The sequence below is a fragment of the Pelodiscus sinensis genome, chromosome 6 (genome assembly GCF_052426305.1).
Source record: "Pelodiscus sinensis isolate ZL-2025 chromosome 6, ASM5242630v1, whole genome shotgun sequence".
NCBI lineage: Eukaryota > Metazoa > Chordata > Testudines > Trionychidae > Pelodiscus > Pelodiscus sinensis.
In genome coordinates, this window is record NC_143057.1 from 33,527,384 (window position 1) to 33,544,669 (window position 17,286).

At 42.2% G+C, this 17,286-nt stretch overlaps 1 protein-coding gene across 2 annotated transcripts in view; it reads right to left on the reverse strand.

Annotated features, from left to right (window-relative positions):
* PTAR1 (protein prenyltransferase alpha subunit repeat containing 1) overlaps positions 1 to 17,286 on the reverse strand; it is a 54,066-nt gene that overhangs the window by 35,758 nt on the left and 1,022 nt on the right. For both annotated transcript variants that reach the window (XM_075931698.2, XM_089779231.1), the window contains exon 2: positions 8,846 to 9,015. In XM_075931698.2, coding sequence (XP_075787813.1) covers positions 8,846 to 9,015 — 170 coding nt within the window. The remainder of the gene's footprint in view (positions 1 to 8,845; positions 9,016 to 17,286) is intronic.

Genomic DNA, 17,286 nt, shown 5'->3' on the forward strand with positions numbered 1-17,286 from the left:
TGTAACTTTGTCCAACTTTAACCATTTGGGCTGAATTTTCCATTCTGGGTAACTGTCTCAGTATGATAGTTTTCGGAAAATTTCATGCTGAATTGTAGCTATTTGTGAGAACAAAGCTAAGAAAAAAATACACTTTTGTCAACATTAAAAAAAACACTGACAAGTTCTTTGAAATACTCTAATGCTCCCATACTTTGGGGAAGAGATTTGAAATTGCAAAGGCGTGCCCATTGCATAAGGGACATGCCTTTTTCCTGTCCTTGTAAACCCCCCCTTCACTTCCCAAATATGGCCATGTCCGAAGCCTCTTGGTGTTGGGGGGGGGGGGGGGGGGAAGCTCTGCAATTAGAACTTGCTCTGTAGCTGGGATCAGGTGAGGTGAGGAGAGGTACAGGAACTGAAAACAAGAGAGTACTTCTCTCCAAGTCTCTCAGTGATTTCCTCCCCCATCTGGCACCCAGGCAGCTGGGTGGAAAAGGCCATCTGCTTCAAATGCATACGGAACAAAAACTAGACCAAGGACAGGAAAAGGACTAGTTTAGGATACGGAGTTTGGTAAGACTGGCACTGGAGAAAGAAAGAAATTAGCTCAGAATCCAGGGAAAGGAGAATGAATGGGAACCAATAGGGGATAAAATGTGTGTGGGGAACACTGAGACCGTATGAGGAGTTGGATGGAGACTGGGACTGATTGCTCAAGGAAATTATGTTTGGCTGTGGGGACATGGAGGAAAACTGGAAGTCAGTGGGGAGATTGGAACTTTGCAAACCTCAGGGTGGAAAATAGGATTGGTTGGTACTAGGATGCATAGACAACCTTAATTCTGGCTTTTTCCTAACTTTGGAGTGCTTGACTTTACAAACTCATTGTTAAGGTTGCAATGTTGTTTTTGTTTGTCATTACATAGTATTACTATACAATGGGTCAACTCTGCTAAACAAATATTTTAGTTACGCTAAATCGAACATTAAAAATAGTTTAAAAACAAACTTGTTTTATACTTCATGAATTAACTTGCCAAAACTAATGTTAATTAATCCAATTAATTACAGCCACGTATTAGACAAATTTCCAGATTAGTGCATCTTCTTATATCAAGCATTAAGACCACCATCAACTTAAAGTCTAGTAAGTTTAAATGGAATAAAGTAGTTTCAGGCGTAATATTTCTATCCCTCCGAATGTGATTGTAAAACCACAAAAAATGATGACTATGTTAGAAACATTTCATCCCCGATGCTGTTTTTCCATAAGCAAGGGAAGCCAATTGACTATGCGGGGAATAGAGTGAAACTAACTATACACAAAGTGTCAAATGAATCACGAACACAAACAGAAAAAAAATACACTTCCTTTACTTAGGTCTTAAGATGGACAAGATATGGCCTGTCTGCTGGTCTCAGCCTTTGCCCAATCCTACATGGGATGGGGGAGGGAAGACTTTGCATGCCGCCCCACCCTCAACCCCATCATAGCAGATCCTATTGACTTGGAAATGGCCAATGGGAGCTGCTGTGACTGGGCTGGGAGGAGAGTGTGCAAAGTCCCTCCCCTCACTGCACACTGCACAGAGGCACATGGAAGTAAAAGTGACCTGCTTTGACCCTGAGGCTGTGGCAAGCAGGGAGCCAGTCTACCTATGGGTCCCACAGGGTTGCTGGCCAGGAGCCACCTAGATAATTGCGTCCTGGCCAGAGCAATTTTCTATTTATCATCCCACCTCCTCTTGCACCCCAACTTCCTGCCCCAGGTCACCACCAAAACACTCTACTCCCTCTATCCCAGGTCACAACTCCCTCCCAGACCCTTCATCCCCATCTATACCTCTCCCCCAGGCCAGAAGTCTCTCCTGCATCAGGTCACAACCCCTTCCTTCACCTGAACTCGTTCTTAGAGCTCACATCCTCCCTGTACTCCCCAATCCCGTATCGAGCTCTCTTGTGCACCCAACCTCCATCCCAGACCCCATACCTCCTCCATAGGTAAATGCAGCCCTTGACCATTTACCAAATCTTGGAGTGCCCCTCCCCATCAAAAATTATTGCCCACAGTTGTCTTACAGTCATCTTAGCCGTTACTTGCAAAAATAGCACATGGTTTTTTTCATGAGAAGGTGGGTTTTGAGCCTGTGGGTTTCATTTGTGATTTTTAGTGGCGTTTTTTACCATTCTTTCCATGGAAAGCCATGTGTCTGCCACAGGACAAAATAGGTGTGGTTTTCTGCTGGTTTTTCATTATCCTATGTCAGTACTGCAAAAGTAACACATGCCTTATGATTATATTAGTTGGTTACTTTTTAATTCATTCACTCCTAGCAGGTCTTTGCTGCTGAGTGAGGTTTGTGCAGAATACAGAGGTTTGTGCAGAATAATTCATTGCATAAGGCTGCTTTCTGAGAAACCGTTTCTTTAGCTGCAAGAAGCAAATGCCCTATTTGGCTATACCAGAAAAAAAAAACAAATTATGAAGTGCACACATTTCAGTCCACAATTGAAAAAATGAAAGAAACATGGTATTTTAATTTCAATGGTACATCTATTCAATGGTGAAAATAGATTACAACACTTTTAGAATTAGACTAGAGTGTACTTTTTGCAAAGACACAAGTATTTAACTTAGAAACCAACAGGATTTATGTATATGCATAAACTCATTATGCACAATCAGGGACCACAGTTACCAAGACTACTACTGTCCAGTTCTCTAAATAGCTACCTTAAGCTATTCTTCCATTTTCTTTTGAGCAACAAACAGTCAAACAATAACCAGTTTCCAACCAGAATTCTACTATAGGATGCCCTAAAATGCCTAAACATTCAACTTGAAAAAAAATATCACTCTACACAATGCTTTCAACTGTAGATAAAAAAAATAAGAATCAGACTTTTTATTCTTTGTTAAAATAAAGAAGACAATGAAGTATACAAAGCTAAAAAGTATGCTGTAATTGAGCATTTTATAGCAAATGGATGGAAAATATTCACAATAATCTCTAATAATCAGCTGAGCAATTTGTGTTGACACTACACCCAGTATATTCAGCATACATCTAAACATCATGGGAAGAAGTACAAAATACATAGTAAACATAGGATTTCTGATTTGTTCAAGTCGGCAATAAACCAAAAACTTCAGTTTCCACAGAAGTAGGAGAAAGAATCTTACTGAAACAATGATGAAGTCCCTTAGTCACTTTTCTATTTTCTGAATTTAAAAAAAAAAACCAAACAAATGAAAAAAAAAAATCCTGAATTTCCTTCTCTAAGTATGTAGCAGAGAGCAGCTGTTACACGAGATCCTGCTAAGCAAAGTTATCAGTTAGCACTTGCAAGAGTTGATGTTTGAAGCAGAACCATTTATTTTCACTCCTGTATTTAAGCTGGCTTAAAGGAGATCCAATACCATTTGAAAAAGACTGGAATATAATTTCAATTGCCAAACTTTCCCCCTTCCACCCAAGAGACTAATGACTTTATCACCAATGCAAACCAAATCTATGCTTGGCATTATAACTAGAAGAGAGCTGTCCATTAGGTGTATAAAAGGTTACTGGGTAAGCATTCGGCTTACTGAATAGATAACTGGTTAATCAGACTGGGTTAATGAGAAGCCAGACAGGGCAGTAGGCAGGGTTGCACAGGCAGCCCTGGAAGCCCTGGCCACTAGGGATGTCAATAAGTAGTTGACTAGATGATTAACTGATAAGACGAAGCTTATTGGTTAATCTTGTTGACTATTCTCATTTCTCTGCCCCCTTGCTGCCTTTGTGCAGGGGAAGACAGAGGAGGCTGCCATGAAGCAGCACCTGTCCGCAGGGGTCCAAGCTCCCCGCAGACAGCAGCTGCTGCCACCGCACACTGCTGCCTCTGTATCAGAGGCAGTACTGGGGGGGGGAGGGGGGGGCAGTCAGTCAGTCCATGAAGGGAGCTGATTTTTAAACTGGCCCCCCTTATGGGCCAGTTCCCTCTGCCATCCCACACTGCTGCCTGATACACAGGCCCTGGGGGTGGGGCTGGAAGCACACTGGCTGCCATCCCTGGGAACTATCAAATAGTCATGTAACCACTGAGATTTTATGCGGTTACATGACTATTCAATATCTAACATCCCTACTGGCCACCCCGGCCCAGCCATGGCTGCAGCCCTAGGAGGGCACAGGCAGGACCCCCAACCTGGCCATGCAGCAGCTCCAACTGCACCAGCAGTCCCGGATGTGAGCTCTAGGTGGCGCTCTGGTCAGCCCATGGCACTTCACAAGCATAGGGTGCTCCAACTCAGCTGGGCCAACCACACCTCAGGGCACTCAAGCCAGGCTGCAGCAGCTCCTCTCCTATAACATGGCAGTGTTGGTTGGTTGGAGCAGTCCCCACCGCAGGATCATGGTTAACCAGTTAAAATGTCATTTAACTGCTTAACTGTTTAACCACGATTTTACACCCCTGCTGCCCACCACGCAACATTCTATTAAAAGTAAAAAGATACACCTTAGCATATACGAGGATATCACAGTTCAAAGTCAAGTAATGTTGTATTTGGAAGACTGTTTTATGTATATCTTCTCATCAGAGCAGCTTATGATTTCTGCCAAACTTCTCTCTCTTGACAAAGGATAAAGCAAGTCGTTCAACATTTAAAACAATCTGGCATATAATCAGGTAATTAACAGAGCCTTAAGAACATACAATAACATCACTTTAAAAGTTGGATAAACCTGCAAAACGTTGCAGACCATCTTGCACCATGCACTTGTGTTTGCTTTATGTTAAAAGAAAATGGAGAAGGGAGTCTCTCTTCAAGCCAAAAACCTGGCTTTCACATTGCTGAAATATTTGTACAATGATAGAGCAGAATAGTCTGTATTTTGGAATTAAAGGACTTCAGATAGGCACTGTCAGAGAAGGATTAAAATACTTCAACATTCAGATCTGAACGTTTATAAGAACAACTGAATGAGCAAATCCTGTGTACAGATGAAGTAGTGGGCCTCACTACAACAAAGCATTTATTTCTATAAAAATAGGACAAACTTGGTTAGACGGGAACTGGAGGTTAAATAAGAACCAATGATTGCCTTCTTGCTTATGTCCAAGGATAAAACAAGCTTTGCACTATATGTTTACTTTGGACTACAGATGTAGAAAGCCTTTTGTCTGCTGTGACTTTTCTGGGGCAGAACTCTTCTGTAACATTCTAGGTCCAATCGAAAAAAATTGCCTGTGAAGGACCTGAAAAAACACACACATACTTTGCTGGTGTCTGTATGATAAGCCAATGTTCTAATCTAACTAGTCCACCTAAGTCCATTTCATTTTAAACAGACATGTGTTTTTGGCATAAATGTCAGATTTAACTATTTATGTTTTGCATTTAAAATTCTTACGGAGTTTTTAGAAGAGTTCTCAAACTGAATGAGATCAGATATTGCCATTTGTTTCTATCAGATCCAAATGCATCATTAGAAACTAAATGGAATCCTCAATGCACCATGGAAATGATCCAGCTCTTGTTAGTGTAAAATATAATTACACTGATGTCACCAATAGAAAGCAAGCTACATTTTAGACACCGAGTCCTTTTTGAGTGATTTTCTGCACCTCTCTCAAACCCTACAGTCAAACCACTTTGACACTAGATCTCTGGGTGGCAGTCCCATTTCCAAACCAGATTAACATAGAAGTCCCAACAGTGTTTGGAATCTTTAAGGTCCCCAAAAGAAAAAGGACTGAGACCAACAAGCTGACTACAATAACCCCAAAACAGTTTTTTCAAAACATTCTTTATTCATATATACATCCAAACATAAATAGCATGCAGAGCAAAGGATAAGAACAAAAAAAATCCCTATACATACATATTCCCTTACTTAAACCTCAATCCTTGCCTTTCAAACTTTGGAAAGTTCCATTCAATCCAGTTACCTCTCGTTGAAGTTTGCATCTGTGTGTGTCTCCCTGTATTCATCATGGTTAGCCTACTGCACACATGGGGAAGGATCCTAGTGTCCCTAATTCTGAACAATTAAAGCCACAACAGTCTCAAGTACAAGTACATATTTTTTATGACTATCCTCCTCCTGCCCTTTTTTTTGGGGTTAAGAAACAGATGCTTTAACCTAATTCCAACAGCACATCATAAGAACTATATCAAATGCAAGTGGCTGCTTAGAAGAGAGAGTTCATTCTGGGCATTAACCTGACAACTGAATTGGGTATCAGTAGTGGAGCTGCTGTTATCCAGCAGCAGTCAACTCATTGTGCATCAGGACAGAATGTAGTCCATATCTGGAAACTGTCAGTGTTTCTCAGACAGCATATTGCCAAACCTTTTTAGGAGGCTATAAAGCCTTTGATAGTCTAGACTAGGGATAGAAGTGACTAGTTGAGTAATCTGCTACCTGATAAGCCAAGGCTCATCAAGTAGTCAAGTCACTACTTGACTATTTGTTTCCCCTCACCTTGCTGCCTCTGTATCAGAGGCAGCAAAGAGTGAGAGGGAAGGAAGCAGGAGCTGGATCCCTCCAGCACCATCTCCACAGTGCGAGGGGAGGGGAGGCAGAGGTGCAGCAGTCTGGGACCCGACTGAGTCGGGACTGCTCACCAGTTCCCGGACCACTGTGCCTCTGCCTTTTAAATGTAGGAAAAGCCAGGTAGCTTTTACTACATTTAAAAGGCAGACACGAAGCGGGGGTAGGTCTGGGATCCCGCGCAAGCTAGGACTGAGCTGGACTGCTGTACCTCTGCCTCCCTTCTCCTGGACTTACTCCCACTATGCCTCTGCCTTTTAAATGTCATAAAAGCTGCAGTGGGGGTAGCTCCTGGACACTGCCTCCCTTTATTGACTATTGTAAAGTCAATACAAATTGTATCGACTACATGATTAGTCATTTACCCATTTAACATCCTTAGTCCAGGCAAAATTATTCTCTGATTCCAAAATTATACTTCCATAAGAGTATATGGAAGACAACTCCAAGTACTGACATGCCTTAACTCGTCACATCACAAAGACTACACCATAAATACTGCTACCTGTAAAACAGATTCCTCTGTACAGTAATCTGGCCTGAAACCTGACACATGGTACCGGCTGTTCGGATTGATAACTTCCCCTATACAGAGATAAGGAATGTAGGATTATACTAATTCTTTAGATCGGTTTCTGGCATATAATGCCATTGTTCACAAAACATTCCAGTTCTACTTGCAAGAGACTAAGGGTGAACTGAAAGAGGTCAGGTTCTTTTTCCCCCCACCCCCATGAACCTAAATAGCCATTGTGGGCATTCTCCTCCTCCTCTCATAGAGTGCTCACAGGTGGAGTTCCAGAAGGCTTAATCGTTTTCCTCCAAATTATCCAGAATACATATAAAGCGTTATGATAGCTGACAATTTAAAAGGGGCTAACATGCCAACATTAGGTTGCAGAGAACCAGTTCTACACCTTACATAAAAGTTTTCAAACTCTGGGTCATGGCTTGTAAGGGAAAGCCACTAGCTGGCCAGCAGATGTTTTGTTTACCTGCACCTCTGCAGGTACAGGTGATTGCAGCTCCCATTACCGCACTGCCTTTGATATTCACATTTACACATCAAAGTTGTGAATGTGACACATCCAGCCTGACTCAGTTAGCATTAGGGATGTTAAGTAGCCATTAATTTGCTAGTTGAGCAGTCGATGGAATTTTCATCAACTACTCAACTAGTCGATAAGAACTTCCGCGTTTTGGCTTTGATATACAAGAGCCCCAGTGGGGGCTTTTGTGCATTTCAAAGTAGGAATGCCGCGTGGAGCCCATGGCTACTGGGAAGTCCTACTGATCCTGGGCTTCACGTGGCGCTGCAGCTCTGAAATGCTGCGAGGAGCCTGATTCCGGGCTCCCTGCAGCATTCAAAGCAGCAGCGCCGCACAGAGCAGCTGATCCTGGGCTCCATACAGCACTGCCGCTTTTAAGTATCTCCTTCTTCTCCCCCCTCCCCTTGCTGCCTCTATCTGATAGAGGCAGCAAGGGAAGAGGGAAGTGACTAGTCGACTATCCTGTCAACGAGCCGATAAGCAAATAAGCTTATCGGATAGTCAACTAGTCCTTTACATCCCTAATTTAGATAATTTACACTGGTACTACAATTGACAGGTAACTGCTTTTGCTGTTATATATACTCTGGATTCTGTAATTTCCACTTCAACTTATCTGACAAAGTGGATTTTACCCACAAAAAATTCATGATATATTATATTTGTTAGTCTCCAAGCTGCCACAAAACTGCTCATTGTTTTTATCCAAAGAAGTCATTTGTCAAATTTCATACCTATTCCTCCTCTCTAAATTATGCTGACCACCTTGTGACACGACTCCAATGAAGCAGAACTTCAAAACTTTTTTAATAAAAAGGACACTAAGACTACTTAAAGTCAGCAATACCTTTAGAAACTTGTGAAACTGAGTTAGTAAAGCTAACAGGAGCTCTGGAATATCAATTTGCTTATAAAAATGATTTCTCCTGGGATTCTCTAAGTCTTGAAAATCTCCCACTCTTCTTCTACCCATAGTTATATATCACTAGCCATTTGACCAAGGAGTGCTAGATAAAATTCACTCCAAACACAGTAACATTTCTCCTAAATTAGGTGGAGGAACAGTAGGAATCTCAACTTACGTAGAAATAACTTGCAGAATGGCCATTGCAGAATGGCCATATTAGCTTGTGCAATAGGTCCCCCTTCCTCATTTCACTAGACTATTCCAAAACACTATCAAATATATATTTCAAGCAGACTGCATTGTATCAGAGATAATAAACTACATACTAGGAATCATACAGGAATTCAGTCAAGAAAGTAACTTACCATCTTTGTTCAGCCACTGCTTTCTTTGTCTATAGAGAAGGAGTTTGTTGTGCACATATGGCAAAAGAAGCTTGACACACCAACTCTCCACACCAAGCTTGTTTTCTACCAGGATTATAGGGCTCCGGTTATACCTGGCTTCAGGACAGGGTATTAACCCAATTTCATCTCTTAAAAATAAACACATGTAAAATATAATTAGAGTACTTATTTGCTTTTACAATTATAACTCTAAAAATAACAGTCTACTCATTTCTTCCATGGGACTTAGCCCATATTTTTCCCCTCTTTACTAATTTTTAATGTCTTTTACTTCAGCCCATCTTTTTGTGCTCTAGATGTGAGATGAGAACACACAACCTGGAAATTTCTCAGACATCTCACTGAAATAAGCCTAACTAAATGTCTCATGCAGTAAAGTTAACTTCACAAATAAGCTTCTTAAAAATATCTCATACTCTATGAAGGCAACGTGGCATTTTTTTACCAGCTACATTAACTAAGAGGCCAATGTGAGAATCCCAGCCATCTACTACAGAACCTATAGCTATCCCCATATCATTAATAACAAAGTACTATGCAACTCAGATCTTTGAAGTGATCTAGCTAGGTAACTTGATACAAGATAGATCTTTGCATCCTAGGCTGCATAGTCTCCATAAGATGCATCTCTGTTCCTGTATTTGATAATTAGATTTGGACCTTGAACAAACTTTTGCCAGCTTTACATCAAAGGACATATATTCTTTGCTTCAGATGGGGGAGCAAGTTATCTTTTTATAAAGTGGGACAATACATACTTCATAACCTTGCAGGTGCATCACACATGATTAAGAGGCCATGCTCAAAAAACCCTATATGCCCACTCTTTATCATGAGGAAAAAAACAAACAAACAAGATACTCCTATTTATTCACTCAACCTCACACCCACTCCACGCAACACAAACATTCATCCAAGCCAAACAGAATTGCAAGACATTTATACATGCAGTATTTAACAAACACATGAGACATACCAAGTTTAAAACTCAGTTCAGAAAATAAATGTTATAGATTGCTGTATAAGGAAACAAATTACGGTTCAATTTGAAATCAGTTTATCCAAACTACCACAAGTTAGAAGAATTAATAAATCTGAAATTACCCTTTGGAAGGCAAGTAGACTACCCTGCCATAATTGATGGTTTTGAAGGAGGGAAAGGGATTTGTGATTTAAAAATGGTGAAAATTAAAAGTAAGCTCTTCTAAGATACTATCCATTACCAGAAGCATCATATATAGCAAGAATTAGATACAGCATCTCTTTAGGCACTAGGTTTTTTAATATTTCCTGTAAAATAAAAATAAATTCTACTTTTTCCTAGAATATATACTGAACTACACCCGTTTCCTAGAATATATACTGAACTACACCCGATAACTGTATTCCACTTCCAAGAACTGTATTAGTTGTATTTAGGGACGTAAAATCCCATTTAATCATTTAATGTTTAACCAATTAACTGCTTAAACAGAGGTGGGCGGGCAAAGGGGCCTCTGCAGCCCCATCAGCCTGGAGCGCCCCCCTTCCATGGCGGGCCCCATAGGGCTGCACCAGCCCCCTACCCATGATGGGTGGAAGATTGCTCTAGCCCCCGCCAGTTAACTTTTCACATTGCTAGTTGTATTGTGGATTTTCAGGTCTACTTGAGACTCTGCTTTAGATCTTTAAGACCCTAGAGATCTATGTTACTGGACTATAATATTGCAGTGGAAATCAGAAGTAGTACTGAGTTCCCCAGATAGAAAGGGGAGTTGCCAACAGTGCATTCTTAATGAAGATCCCTCCACCCTGAAACATCCTGCCCCTTTGGTTTGTCATAGCCCAGATGTGTTGACCTTTTGCAGTATATCTGGAATATTACCTTTTTCTTCATGCATTTGGGAGGGATTAGTAAATTGTAGTTGGATAAGGATTATAGCATATCACAATTATAACAAGAGGTGGAATTAGATTATGGTTGTATTGGCAGGCAGTATTGAATTTAAACAGAAAAGTGCTATTGTAGATTATATTAGTTTTAAATACAGGCAGTCCCTGAGTTATGCGGATCCGACATGTCAGATCCGTACTTATGAACGGGGCTTTTCTCGCCCTGGAGGATGCGGGCTGCGGGACCGCCCATGCGCCGCGGTCCTACCGCCCGCGTCCCCCGGGGCGAGAAAAGCGTCTCCGCGTCTCCCTGGTCTGCTGGGGGGGGGGGGGTGGCCCCCCCGGCAGATCAGGGAGACGCGGAGCAAAGCCGTGGAGGATGCGGGCGGCGGGACCGCGGTGCGTCTGGGCGGTCTCCCGCTGCCCGCGTCTCCCTGGTCTGCTGGGGGGGTGGGCACAGCTAGTTTGCCCCTCCTCCCCAGCAGACCAGGCTTTTCTTGCGGACGCCTGTAGTAGAGCAGCAGGGGGGCTGCCGGGTTGGTCCCGCAGCGCCGCTCCTCAGCGCTACTGGACCAACCCGGCAGCACCCCAGCTGCTCTGCCCCAGGCGTCCTGATTCAGCCGCTGCTGGTCAGTTTCAGCAGCGGCTATCTGGACGCCTGGGGCAGAGCAGCTGGGGTGCTCTGGACCAGCGGCTGACTACAGAGTTGCCGGAGCCAGAGGCAGCAGCTGACTTGGGGACACCTGGGGTAGAGCAGCTGGGGTGCTGCCGGGTTGGTCCCCGCAGCGCTGAGGTGCGGCACTGCGGGGACCTACCCAGCAGCGCCCCAGCTGCTCTGTTCCAGGCGTCCAGATTCAGCCACTGTTGAAACTGATCAGCGGCTGATTCCAGGAAGCCCGGGGCAGAGAAACTCTGCCTCGGGCTTCCTGTAGTCAGCCGCTGGTCAGTTTCAGCAGCAGCTGAATCTGGACGCCAGTTCCGACTTACGTACAAATTCAACTTAAGAACAAACCTACAGTCCCTATCTTGTACGTAACCCGGGGACTGCCTGTAGTAGAAAGGACCATCCCGAGTTTGGACATAGCCCTAAGTGGACCTATGATGTCCATGCTATCCTCCTTCTGATAGTGGTGTGCATTCTCAGCAGGAGTGCTTGACCATCTGATCGGGGACAGTGTGGGGGACCTAGAGCACAGCTTTACACTTGAAATCTTTCTGCTCCTTTCCTCCTTTAGGGATCTTGGCTCTCTGCTCCAAACTAGGAGCAGAACCCAGCCATGCAGGCTTCTTGGTTCTCTAAGCAGGTAACCTGTCAGGATATCTGGGCTGGAAGTGGGTAGTATGGCTGCCAGGCTTTCTTCAAGCCAAGAAACTGACAAGACAGCCAATAGCCATGTAACTAATGCAGTGTGTACACAGAATATAGACACCAACTGTCTTTAACTACACAGACATAAGCCCTTAACCTCTTGTTGAGGAAGAGTTATTATGCCATTGTAGTATGACACATATCAGTGGGAGCAAGGTTCAGCATCTACACTACAGTTAAGTTTGACATAGGCAGCCTTATGATGACATTTAAGATGGACACTGTTAGTAATAGAGTTTTTAAAATCAAAATTAATCTAATGCAAATCTGACTACACTGCATGCAATCGAGCCTCTGGATTCACACTACCCAAAAAGCAGTACCAGACAGTGCCCCTCAACTAGAAAGTGATGAAACAAAGTTCTCTTTTTAATTAAATCATTGTATTTGTTTAATTTTGAAAATAGAAGACTTTTCTGTTTTAAAGTTTAAAAAAGTAAATAGCTGAATAATTCTTATCTATTTCTATGTGATGACTTGAATACTCTTAACAAAATACAAGGAGAATTGGACATTACTATAATACTCAGTGCTTTTATCAACTATGAAATAATTTGCAAAGAAGTTTTTAATACTAGATCCCTCATCTCCAAAAAACTCTTCCATCTAGAGCACAATTAATCCTCATTTGATTCTAAAACATAATAATAAAATCCTATACAGATAGTCTTTTATTACAAATCACTTTACGAACACATTTCACCCTTCACTGAAATAGATGGGGTGATGTATAGCTGTTAGAACAACACCCATACAACAGTTGAGGACGGAAGACAAAAGACCCTGTGCAAAGAGTTCTATATACAGCTGCAGTGAAAATTCAGGAAGATAAGACGTAATTACTTCACAATAATTTTTGCAATAGTCCATAGACCCCTTGGAGATTGGGATCCTATTGCAGCAGGTGTCCATATAACAAGATTCCAGCAATGACAATCTATCTATCACTCTGATATCTGAGACAGGGTTAGTACATGTGGTGCTGCTGCTGTGCTTAAAAAAATAGACATTTACTACAACAATGGAAAGAACTATCCTGTTGATATAACTAATCTAATTCCCAGAGAGGTGGTAGTTAAGTTGACAGAAGAATTCTTCCATAATTTAGTTCAGTCTATACCAGGAACTAGGGATGTTAGAGTTTAACCAATTAATCAATAAGCTGATGCTTATCGGTTAAACTCTGCCTGTCTGGGGAGTTGGCTGAACCCCACTGTGGGCTCTGCAGTTTAGGAGCCAATAGGGTCTGTCCTGGCACGTGCCAGGTCCCAGAAGCAGGCTCCATGGGAGTGGGACTAGCAAAGGCTACTACCCCACTCTTGCAGTAAAGCCTCCTCCCTGGGAGTAGAGCTAGCAGCCCCTTCAAACCTGGCTCCCAGGGAGACTTTGCCGCAGGCTCTGCAGTATAAAGATTATTTAACCTGCAATGCATGTAATCTGTAATCATATAACCACCAAAATTTTAGCAGTTACGGTTACCTTTTTAACCAACTTTTTAAATCCCTACCAGAAACTAGGGATGTAAAAGTGTGATGAATGTAGACTCATCAGTTAACATTCACAGTTACACGCAGGCTCCCGGTATATGCAGGCTCCCAGTACATATGGGGAGCCACCTCCCACCCCACATGTAACTCCTGAAGTTATTCAGTGGTTACACAGTTACTTAGTTATATGCATTTTAACATTACTACCAGCGACGAAGTTGGCTTAAACACGTTGTTCAGGGGGAATGGATTTTTCATACCCCTGAGTGATATAGCTGAGTCGACTTAACTTTTTATAGACTTGGGTTCAGTGTGAAGTGACAGAAATGGGTACAACCATGTTTGAGAGCTCTTTCTTTTAGAATATCACCTGTTTCCATCAACAAGATTCACAGTCTGTCCAATTTTTAAGTTGTTAAATATTTTTTGCAACCTCTCCCTTTTTAAAAATGTGACTTTACAGATTATACCTGTGTTTCAACTACTAGTGCACACAGTTAAGTCTTTGTCTCAGTGTTTACAATCTTAAGTAGCATTAACAGAGACACAGCATGCAAGTCACAGGAAGTGATAGTACTGCTCTACTCTGCACTGGTTAGGCTTCAGCTGGAGCACTGTATCCAATTTTGGTCACTGCTACATAAAAAGGATGTGGAGCAGCTGGAAAGCATCACGAGACACGCGGCAAAGACAACCAAACAGATGGAACACAAGCCATATGAGCAACAGTTGAAGGAAATGGGTATGTTTAGCATGGAAAAAAGGAAATTAAGGGGGGATGTGACAGCTGTCTTCAAATATTTGAAAGACTGCCATAAAAAGGATGGAGAAAAGTTATTGTCTCTTGCAAGAGGGCAGGACCATAAGAGTTGGACAATGGAGCAGATTGCTTCAGGAGCTTGTGGAAGCTTCTTCACTGGAGAATTTCAAAAGGAGGCTAGATTACCATCTGTCTTGGATGGTTTAGACCAGTGATCCCCAAACTTTTTATCTTGCACCCCTCTTATCCTGTGCATGCCCCCTTCCATCACAAATTCAGGCTGCAGCTCCAGGAGGGAGGATGAAGACAGGGAGAAGGGAATTGAGGCTGGGAGCTGAGGCCAGGAGCCGCAGCTGGCAGGACCCCAGATGCAAAGACATATCTGAGGCCCGAGCCAGGAGTGTGGCAACGCTCTTGGCCCACTCCCTATAGGGGCTGGTCTGGGTCTCAGCCTCATCTCCCCAAATGATACTCTTTGCTCCCCTATGGAGGCATATCCCACTGAGTGAAGACCTCTGATTAAAAAACACAATATATTCTGCATATTGGTAGGGGGTTAGACTAGCTGATCCTTGCAGTCCCTTCCAACCTTCAAATTCAATTAAACTAGACAAGACAAGCAAAAACACCATTACTTTACCATTTAATCGGTGGGGAACTCAGACAAAGAAACTGAGTTAATGGAGGTTGCATAAGCAGTCTGTGGCAAAGCCACAGATTTCCTTTATCCCCATCCAGTGCATGACCACAAGCCAAATACTGCAAATGAATTTTGCCTAGAAAAAAGTGCTCAAGATTTGTTTAACATCATATTCACAAAACCAAAACAGGTAAGTAGAATTAGGACAAGGATAGTGCTCAACTCTCTGGCACAGAAAAGGTATTCCTCTTCACTCGACATCAGCAAGCTTGCTGAACTAGACAGGGTGTTTGTAACAGCTAAGGCCCCAGTCTTGCAAACACTTATGTGTTTGCATAATTTTGCTAATGCAACCCCATTAGGCTTGAGTCATATTATACACAAATTTAAGTGTTCATGTGTCTGGTGAGAAAAATATTTTGCAATAAATTTTACAAGTTTTATAGATATTCAAAAACAGGACACAGTATGCTGAGACAGCTTCATTTTCTTTACTGAAACGTGACTCAGCAGGACAAGTGAACATGAGTCTTAGGTTAGATTTTTATTTACAAAATAAATAAATGTTTTTCTAAAAAAATAAAATAAAATACTAATATCCCCTTTGAATTAATTTAAATGCAACATGAAAGACAACAACCCAGCCTAGACTTTTACTTGTTGTTGTATTTCTGTGAGCATAGTGCCCAATAACCTTACCTGAATTCTCTTAGGGGTGGGTGTTGGCCCACCCAGAATGAAGGGCCCATCCATGCAAATGTGTAAGGATCAAAAGTTCTAAACAAGGGACCAGATGGATATTCTTTTGAAGGACAATGGTGGACAGTGCCCAAAGGAACGCTGAATGTGTGAAAAGGGCATGGAAAGAAAGAAAAAAACCCAGAGTCTCTGATCACCCTGTTTAGCATCAGCCATCCATTAATCGGGTCTTATCTTGGACAGTGCCAAGGCTGAAAGGGAGGTCTTATGACTTGGTGGGGTCATGGATGGAGTATACAGGGATGAAGAAAACTGCAGCCAAAATCTCAGAAGGAAATTCTGGAGGAGTCAGAAAAGGTGCTGCAACTTAGCAGATTGAAGGTAGGCATATGCCAGGGTCATCTCCTCACTGCAGAAGAGAAACACACTGGGGAATCTGCAAAGCACATCAGCCATATGCCCATGTTCATCTTAAGGAGCACAGCTTGACAATCTTGGACATCATCATCTAATAAACCATCTTGTTAGTCTTTAAAGTGCTACATAGTCCTGTATTTTGTTTCAGCTACACCAGACTAACACGGATACATTTCTATCACTATTGGACACAGAAGTCTCTTGATTATCCAGAGAACAGCGGTAACAACAGCAGCAGCTTTCCTGCACTGCTCTACCAATAGCTATCTAACTTGACCTGCAGGGCCTACACAAGCACACTATGGTAGGTCAGTCTCAAAAGCACACAGACTTTTACATCTAACCTATTTTTTCATGAAGGAAGATGGCAACAGCCACACATTCTTAGTGAATAAGTGGTTGAGTCCGCTACCACTGAAATTAAAGGGAACTTTGACAGAACAGAATGTGAAAAGAAGCAGAAGTCTTTCTACAGGTCACACACAGACATTTACTGTTTACAGTGTATTATGCCTCGTAACCCTAAAGGGAAATTTTATGGCTAAATCTAATTTTAAAAAGGCTTCTTTCTGACTATATCCATATGTTGTAGTTTAAAGTTTGGCTACCTGCCAAACTGCTAGCCACATTTATGTAATCCTAAGGATTTCTGTCACATAGAAGAGAGGTATTGTAGCTGTGATAGTTCCCAGGAAATTGAAGAGACAAGGAGCGTGAGGTAGCATCATTTACTGAACCACTTTATGTTGGCAGAAGAGTCTAGCTTTTGAGCTACACAGAACTTTTCTGTCCCAATTCCTGTATTAACTAGGGATGTGAAAGGTTTAACAGGTGAGGCTTACAAGTTAAGGTTAACAGGTGAGGGATGGAGGGCGGTTCTGGCCCAGAACAGCTCCCTGCTCACACCCCATTTAATCAGTTAACTGCTTAAACATTGTTTAACGGGTTAACCAATTAAACAGGATTTTACATCCCTTCTATAAATGCTAGGGACAGACCTCTGAGCCATGTAGAGTCCACTGGGGCCTTAAGAAGGCACTGTTATTTCAAAATTTAGATTTCTTTAATATTGAAAGGAACGTTTCCATTCATTTACCAAAAATACACTTGAAGCCTGTTTTTTCCTTAGTACACAAATACACACACATTGCACTA